The sequence below is a fragment of the Artibeus jamaicensis genome, unplaced genomic scaffold, assembly GCF_021234435.1.
Source record: "Artibeus jamaicensis isolate MK-2021 breed Jamaican fruit bat unplaced genomic scaffold, CSHL_Jam_final contig_233, whole genome shotgun sequence".
Classification (NCBI taxonomy): domain Eukaryota; kingdom Metazoa; phylum Chordata; class Mammalia; order Chiroptera; family Phyllostomidae; genus Artibeus; species Artibeus jamaicensis.
The window spans coordinates 52,451,239-52,459,475 of record NW_026521486.1 but is presented as its reverse complement, the minus strand read 5'-3'; the positions used below and the strand labels follow the sequence as shown (position 1 = coordinate 52,459,475).

At 48.7% G+C, this 8,237-nt stretch overlaps 1 protein-coding gene across 3 annotated transcripts; it reads left to right on the top strand.

Moving 5' to 3' along the window:
* The first annotated feature begins 327 nt into the window (after positions 1–327).
* SMUG1 (single-strand-selective monofunctional uracil-DNA glycosylase 1) lies at positions 328–7,129 on the top strand. 3 transcript variants are annotated; one of them, XM_037137599.2, is made up of 4 exons: positions 328–393; positions 1,941–2,064; positions 4,333–4,634; positions 5,691–7,129. In XM_037137599.2, the coding sequence occupies exons 2-4, from the start codon at positions 2,046–2,048 to the stop codon at positions 6,216–6,218; spliced, it is 849 nt and encodes a 282-aa protein (XP_036993494.2). In that variant the 5' UTR covers positions 328–393; positions 1,941–2,045; the 3' UTR covers positions 6,219–7,129. The 3 variants fall into 3 exon arrangements, with proteins under 3 accessions (XP_036993494.2, XP_036993492.2, XP_036993493.2); XM_037137597.2 differs by lacking the exons at positions 328–393; positions 1,941–2,064 and adding an exon at positions 2,073–2,204; XM_037137598.2 differs by lacking the exons at positions 328–393; positions 1,941–2,064 and adding an exon at positions 2,219–2,448.
* The last annotated feature ends 1,108 nt before the right edge of the window (positions 7,130–8,237 follow it).

Below are 8,237 nucleotides of genomic sequence, written 5' to 3'. Positions count from 1 at the left end.
CAAAGGAGATGTCTCCTATACCTGGGGCAGCAGGAGGGCTAGAAATGGTCTTTAGCCGCTGTTAACACCCTCAGTTGAGTTGAGAGGTTGGGGATGGCTGAAAGTCCTTGATTCATAATCCCTTTGGGAAAAAATGTTGTGGATGAGTTTAGGAAGGGCGATACCCTCGCTTCGCAAGCCTTCTTGTTTTAGCCCTTAAGGAGAGAATAAACTACAAGTCCCAGCATCGCTTAGCCCTTATTTAATACCCTTTCCGGGGATTTGGGTATTTCCGGCGGAAGTGGCTGGGGCTAGGCCAATCCCCTTCCCAAAACAAAGTAGACTACGATTCCCGAGTCCTCCGCGCTCGGGGGTGGGATGAAGAGTCGGAAACTGAGTTGGGAGCTGGACGAGGTGAGGGAGTGGGAACTTGGGAAGGTATAGCGCTGGGGGCGCTCACCTGGCCCTGGGGCGGCGGCAGGCGGGGGTCGTAAAATCTGTATTGTGGGGGCTCCTCATTCTGTTTGTGGCTCGCCCCAGCGCAGGTAGCGCAGGTTCCGTGGAACTGCCCCGGAGCCCTGAGGGAACTAGGCTTTCTCTTTCGGCGGAGCCCGTGGGCGGACGCGGAGGTTTCTTTTTTTTCTTTTCTTTCCTTCTTGTTTGTTTAGCTTTTTTTTGTAAAGAGAATTAAGCCTTAATTTCCGTGTTTCACAAATAAAGTTGCCTGAGCTGGTTGCTAGCAGAGGTTTTCTTTGGAGCTTCAGTCGTCTGCCTCCTCGGAATCAGGAGGAAAGATTAAGTGGTATTTTTTAGTCCATTTATAGTTATTAATTATCATTTTATAATTAATTATTTGCTGATTGTCCCTGTGGGCTCCTGGAGTGCCCCATAAGGCACTGTCCCTTAACTCTCTGGATTTAATGTCATAAAGTTTAGGTGGCCAAACTTATCACTGGATCGCCCTCGGCTTCCTTTGCACATTGTAATTTATGAAGTATGTGTATTTCTGAAGTCTCTGGCTCTTGACGACTTTAGATAGGACTTCCAAGTTTCTCTTTTGGGGTCTTACAGTATTTCGTTTGGGACATTAAAGCTCGAATCACAGTGTATTACAGTTGTTCATCTGTAGTTTCGGTAGTTTATGAGCCTGGCCTACCTTTTTTTCCATTTTGGATTTCTTCACCAGGAGCAAGACCGTTACAGTACCTATCATATGTAAGAGATTCATAAGTATCGAAAAAAATTAATGAGTTAACTACTTGTGGCAGGTAGAATCTCTCATTTTCATGTCATAGATAGGAGAGTTAAATTATTTAAAAAATTAAGCTTTATTTATTTTTAGAGGGGGGAAGGGAGGAAGAGAGGGAGAGAAACAACGTGTGGTTGTCTCTCTCGCGCCCCCTACTGGAGACCTGGCTGGCAACCAAAGTCTGTGCCTGGACTGGGAATCTAACCAGTGACTCTGATTCACAGGCGGACATTCGATCCTTTGAGCCACAACAGCCAGGGTAGGAAAGTTAAGTGACTCTTTCAGAGAACCTCCTTAGAGTTGAAACTAAGAATTTGAGTAAAATGACACACATTCTGTGGCTTTTGCTATCAGATTAGGCTTAGAAACCTGAAACACTGAAAATAAGGCCTTGTTACTTTGTGTACCCCCAGCCTTGCTGTCTCCAGCATAGTTCTCTAAAAATCAAAGGTAGGTCCAACTTAAGATTTGGGAGAAATTCCACATCTGGAGCAGCCAATCCACCAATGTTGATGCTACATGGGGAGGTACAAAGCAAGGGCCCCTGAGACATTTGAGTTCTCCACAGCTTCCTTCTCAGAATGTGTTTGAGCCTAGTTGGCCTTGAGTAGCCACCTGGATAGATTAATTAAAGACTTCTGAGATCATTCTGGGAAAGGACTTCCTAGGTTTGGCCCCTGATTTTTTTTTTTCTCTTTCTCTTTCCCTCCAGGCTAGGGTCAGAGAACAGGTTGATGGATCAAGCCGTTGAGTCAAACCCGAGTTCCTATCTGGGTTATTCTTAACCTGGGCAAGAGATTGAGAGGGAGAAAGAACCATGGTCTTCCCTATGGAAGGTCCGCACGTGATGGAAACACACCCAGAGCCTGGCAAGCCCTGGGAAGCAAGCAGACTACAAGTGGGCAGCTGAGCCTTCACTGAATCAGAATGTGTAGGAGTGGAGAGCAATATATCAGGAAAGCCTCCTTGGTAGAAGGTAGTTTTAAACAGGGATGGACAGAGCTGAACAGGTGTTTGTTAACTTCATAGTAAGAGCTAGGACCTTGGCTATAGGGGGGGAAATTGAATAGTGACTGGCTTCTGATCTCGAGGTGTGAATTCATGAAGAAGCTGGTAACCATGGTGACACACAATCAGCCTTTACCAACCATCAGAAACACCTGGGGAAGCTTGTTCAAAATAGAGATTCCCAAGCTCCATGCCAGACCGACTCATGTGGGGTGAGGCTGGGAAGCTATGGCAAATTCTGCAGTGTGTTAAGGAGGGAGGGCTTTACCAAAGGGGTGGTTTGCACTGCATCTTAAAAGATGAGTATAATTTGGGTGTATGGAGAGTGGGGGAGTCTCAGTCCTAGCTGACTCAAGTGTTTGTACAAATGGCACGTGCAAAGTTTTGACAGTTGGGGTAGGAAAGGCATTTTGAAAGTGTGAATGATGTGGTCAGGCCGGAATACTGGGTTTTCAGAGGAATGGTGAGATTGGGAAGATGGGCAGGAGTGGCCTTTACAGGTTACAGAGCTTGCCTGAGTACTCCCTCTGCCTCCTTCCCCCTTCTTCCCTCTTTATCACTTCCCTTTCCCTCCTTCCTTCCTCCCTCCCCTCTGACACATAACATCTCATTCTCTCTCTCATATCAACATTTTTAATTGCAGTCGACATACAATAATATTCATTTCAGGTGTACAACCCAGTAATTAGACATTTATATAACTTAACAAAGTGATCGTTCTGATAAATCCAGTACCCATCTGACACCTTACATAGTTACTAAAATATTGACCATATTTCCTTGCTGTACTTTCCATTCCCATGACTGCCAATTTGTACTTAATTCCTTCATCTTTTTCACTCATCTCCCTAACTTCCCTCTCATCTGGCAACTGTCAAAATGTTCTCTTTATCTAATAGAGTCTGTTTCTCTTCTGCTTATTTATTTATTTTTTAAAAGATTTTTATTTACTTCTTAAAGAGAGTGGAAGGGAAGGAGAAAGAGGTGGAGAAAGATCAGTGCAAGAGATATATCAGCTGGTTGCCTTTTACATGCTCCCAACTGGGGAACCTGGCCCGCAGCCCAGGCTTGTGCCCTGACTGGCAATCGAACCTGTGACTTTTTTGTTTCACAGGCCAGCACTCAATCCACTGAGCCACACCAGTGAGGACTGTTTTGTTTTTTAGACTATACATTTAAGTGAAATCACTCTTGTATCAATATTATTAAGTGGATATTATTATTTTTAGTATTTGGATGAGGAAACTGGAGACTCGGGCCATGGTTACATAGCTTGTAAGAGTCTATTCTAAGTCTGGTAGTCATCCCACTCACCACTAAGAATTCTTGAATGTGGGTAGGAAGCTGGACTGGCCTGGGGAAGTTGTAGAATTAGCAGGGTGGCTGATTGAACCATCTAAGGCAAGATGGTGTGTGTGATTAACAGCACAGCCTTGAGTCAGGTAGTTTGGGTTCAAATGCCAGCTTCATGACTTGCTGTGTGACCCTGGGCAAGTTGCTTGGTCTTGCTAAGCCTCAGTCTTCTCACCTGTAACATGGGAGCAGTAATACCTAGCCTCATGGGATTGTTATGAGTATCACTGTGGTGTATCTGGCACAGAGCACTTGCCACCTGGAAGCTATTATAATGAGCTCTCTGTAATTACTCTCTGAGCTATGGCTTTGCACCTGCATCTCATTCTTCAGCACATTGGTTTCCAGGATGCAGCTCATCCTGGCTGGGCTTGTTTTATTAACAGTGACATTAAAATTGCTGATATTTTGCCACCAGTAAATATTTATTGGAAACTTAATATGCTTGGCATAGTCTAGGAACTAGTGACTCAAGACCTCTGCTTGTTGGAAAGGAGTTTTGGAACGGGAGATGGTTGGTTATGGGTTATTCTCATCAGATGGTGAATGAAGAAGGATACTTGAAGTAGAGAGAGAAGGGGTCCTTTCATTACCAAGAACTGAAATGAGCTCAGTCCTGCCTAGAGATTGGGGATGACTGATACAGTTTCTCCTGAGCCCAGGAAGTGGTGGTAGGTGCCCTGGACAGCCTGGATCCCTCCCACTGTGGGACTAAGGGGGCCTCTGTCCATTATCTTTTCCAGGTGATGGTGACAGGGCTGTGCCCCAGGCTTTCCCACTGGGGCCCTTCCACGAGCCTGCAGGTGCCCTGATGGAGCCCCAGCCCTGCCTTCGAAGCTTGGCTGAGGGCTTCCTGGAGGAGGAACTTCGGCTCAATGCTGAGCTGAGCCAGTTGCAGTTTCCTGAGCCTGTGGGGATTATCTATAATCCTGTGGAGTATGCATGGGAGCCACATCGCAGCTACGTGACCCGCTACTGCCAGGGCCCCAAGGAAGTGCTGTTCCTGGGCATGAATCCTGGACCCTTTGGCATGGCCCAGACTGGGGTAAAGGGCATGGCTGCACCTGGTGGGTGGAGTGGGAGGCTCCAGGGTGGATGCTCAACTGCATGTGCTGTGGAGGAGGAGCATGTGTGCAGATGTGGACACATATGAGTGCGTGGGGCTCCCATCCCCTCCCAATACACACACTGGCTCCTGTGGGTCTCAGACACTCTCCTGGCCTCACTGCCCATAGTTAATCAAGGACATTAATGGTAGTTCCATTTCCCCTGTGTGCTGTCTGCTAATTGCTTCGGAGGGCCCTTCCTTCCGTCAGCCCCATCCTTACCTTACCTTGCCGGATCTCTCCTCTCCCTAGAATGTGGTTGGGATCAGGGGAGGGACCAGGACTACTGAGTCCACAGGAGAACTGGCTGACAGGGGTGGTATGGAACTAATGCAGAGTACTCAGGCAAGCTGGGTTCTGTTAGTTAGCTGAGGAGAGGTTCATAACAGAGCCAGGCTCCAGGGCCTGCCTGCTTATTTTTCAGACCCCAGGATGAGTGACTGCCCCTCGGTGGGGGGTGCTTGGCAGGTGGGGGAGGAGAAGAGGCTTCAGGGCAGGAGTCTCAATCGTTTTTATTGACCCCAACTTGGGGATGAAAGGTGATCAATGATGACCGATGGAAATGACAGCCTGAGGCTTGGGGCTGACAGGACACCCAGAGAGCAGTGGTCAGCCCTGTCCTTGTGCCTTCTCTAACCTCGGCAGCCTTTCTGTCTCAGACCATCAGTCTGTCCTTCGTACTACCCATCACACCCTGTGAAGGGCCAGATATCCTCATATACTCCCTGCATGTGGTCCCAGAGGCTAGTGGGGATAGAGGCAAACAAATAGATTCTTCTGGACCATGGTCCCCAATGAAAAATTGGAGCAAGAAGGACAGAATCAAACTACTGGAACAGGAGTCCTCATCTCAGGCCTTTGGGTGAAGGCAGCAGGGTGTGTGCATGGGGTGTTCAGGCTGGATCCTTGTGGAGGGTGAAAAGGGGTCAGTTGGTCCAGAGAACAAGGGTCAGTTCTTCAGTTTGAAGCCCTTATGTCTCTCTCCTTCCCCACAGGTACCCTTTGGGGAAGTGAGTATAGTCCGGGACTGGTTGGGCATCAAGGGCCCTGTGCTGACCCCTCCCCAAGAGCACCCTAAGCGACCAGTGCTGGGTCTGGAGTGCCCACAGTCAGAGGTGAGCGGTGCCCGGTTCTGGGGCTTTTTCCGGAACCTCTGTGGACAGCCCGAGGTCTTCTTCCGTCACTGTTTTGTCCACAATCTGTGTCCTCTGCTCTTCCTGGCTCCCAGTGGGCGAAACCTCACCCCCGCTGAGTTGCCTGCCAAGCAGCGAGAACAGCTTCTTTCGCTCTGTGATGCTGCTCTCTGCCGGCAGGTGCAGCTGCTGGGGGTGCGGCTGGTAGTGGGAGTGGGGCGGGTGGCGGAGCAGCGAGCGCGGCGGGCTCTGGCTGGCCTGGTGCCTGAGGTCCAGGTGGAGGGGCTTCTTCACCCCTCGCCTCGGAGCCCACAGGCTAACAGGGGCTGGGAGGCAGTGGCCAAGGAGAGACTGAATGAGCTGGGGCTGCTGCCGCTGCTAACAAAATGAGTGCCCCTGGGGCCCATCACAGGACACATTCAAGGCCCCCAAATCCTTCTTGGGCAAGCAGATGACTACACGCCTCCTGGAGTAGAGTGAGAAGGTCCTCCTGGTTGCCTGGTTGCTGGGACCTGCCGTGGCAGTTTTGACACTACTCCTGTTTGCCCTCCTGATGCCTGTTTTCTTCCCCTTCCTCTGAGCATTGCCTTTTTGGTCCTGTACTACGTAACTCCAGCGAGAGGCAACACCTGCAAACTGCTTACTTTACTGTTTCCTTGGAAGCCTCTGTTCATCTGAGAGTGACTTCCAAGGCCATATTTGCTGTTGTAGAAGAAAGATCCTGCCAGGATTCCCACCATTCTCCTAGAACAGTGGTCTTCAGCTGACCCCTTTCCTCACAGGGACCAGGACAAAGCATGGAACATGGGCATTAAGAATGAACTTTTTGTGGAAGACTGAGGCTGGATCAGAGAGAGAAAGAATTCAATGGGCAGAGTGGGAAAGGCTCAAAGATCTTTTGAGACTTGTGAATTTTATGACTTTGGGCAAGTTGATTGACATCTCCAAGGCTCAGGATCCTCATCCACAAAGTGGGGATCCCTACATACCTCATGGGGTTGGTGTGAGGATTAACTGAGGCAACACTTAAAAGTGCCTTGTATAGTGCCTGACACATGGGTGCTCATCATACTTCTTTTTTCTTGCCTCCTCTGGGCTGGGGAGTCACTGCACTACAAAGGCAGCCCTTCCACTTGAAGGCCTTGCTGAGCAGATAGTGGGGGAGGAGGTGTCTTGGCTTCTACATGTGGCCTGGGTGAGGGTCAGACTTGCCCTGCCAGGGCTGGGCCAATGACTTTATGAAAAACCCAATCTGTGATTTTTCAGCCTAAGCATTAAAAGATCCTAAATCCTTTTGCGTTGGTGCTTTTTCCCCCTCTCTTGCGTTTTCCCTTCTTACCTCTTCTCTGCTTGCAAAGGATTCTCTTGGGCAGCTGGGGGATGATGTAAACAGATCTCTAATTGCCTTATCAAAGCAGCAAGGTCTCTGTTAGGGGCCTGCCCAGGGGCTTGTCTGCTGCTCAGGGCACTGTAGCAGACAAGTGCCCCAATGGGTGGATGGGAGCCTGGTATCTCTAGCTAACTAATTTTTTATAAGTCTGTTGCATATCTGATTGGTGTGCCCAGACCTTACCAAGAAAGTGAATCAAGTTGGGAGTGGAGCAGGTCTTGAGACTACATTAATGAGGAACACATGGACTCTCCTGGGACAGGTCATCTTCAGCTTTCAAAATTAAGATTTTTAGTATAAGTGTCCAAGTCCCCCCCCATTTCTCCCCACCCCACATTGTATAATAAAAAATTTGGTCTTTGTCCTTGATTTTTTGGAGGGAACCTCTAAATCCTTGGAATTTCCCAAGTGATAGGAATTTCTTTGTTGTTCATGGTGGATCACTCAGGCCACACCTCCATTTGGATGTAGTTTGACTCAGGATGAGGGTGACCATGCCAGAAAGACCAACCTGTGGTTAGAGGGGTGGGGTTTTGAGCCAGATGATATCAGCCTCCGGGGAGGGGAGGGGGGCTAGAGATTGGGTTCAACCATGAGGCCAATGATTTCAGTCACTTATGCCTGCATAATGAAATCCTAGTAAAAAATTCTGGACCCTGAGGCTTTGGTGAACTTCCTGGTTGGCAAACACATGGGTGTTTTGAAGGGGGATGTGTCATGATTCTGTGGGGGAGGGGCATGGGAGCTGTGCTTGGGACCCTCCCAGATGTTCCCTTATGTGTCTGTTCATTTGGCTGGCCTTGATTTGTATTCTTTATAATAAAATTGTAATTTTGAGTAGAGTGCTTTACTAAGCAAATTATTGAACTTGAGGGGCTCACAGAGACCCCTGCATTTGTATGTAGGTGGCCTGGGGACTCCCAGACTTGCAGCTGGCATCTGAAATGAGGGCAGTCCCCCAATAAGGGGACTTTGCTCTTAAACCTGTGGAGTAGGGCTAACTCCGGGTGTAGTGACAG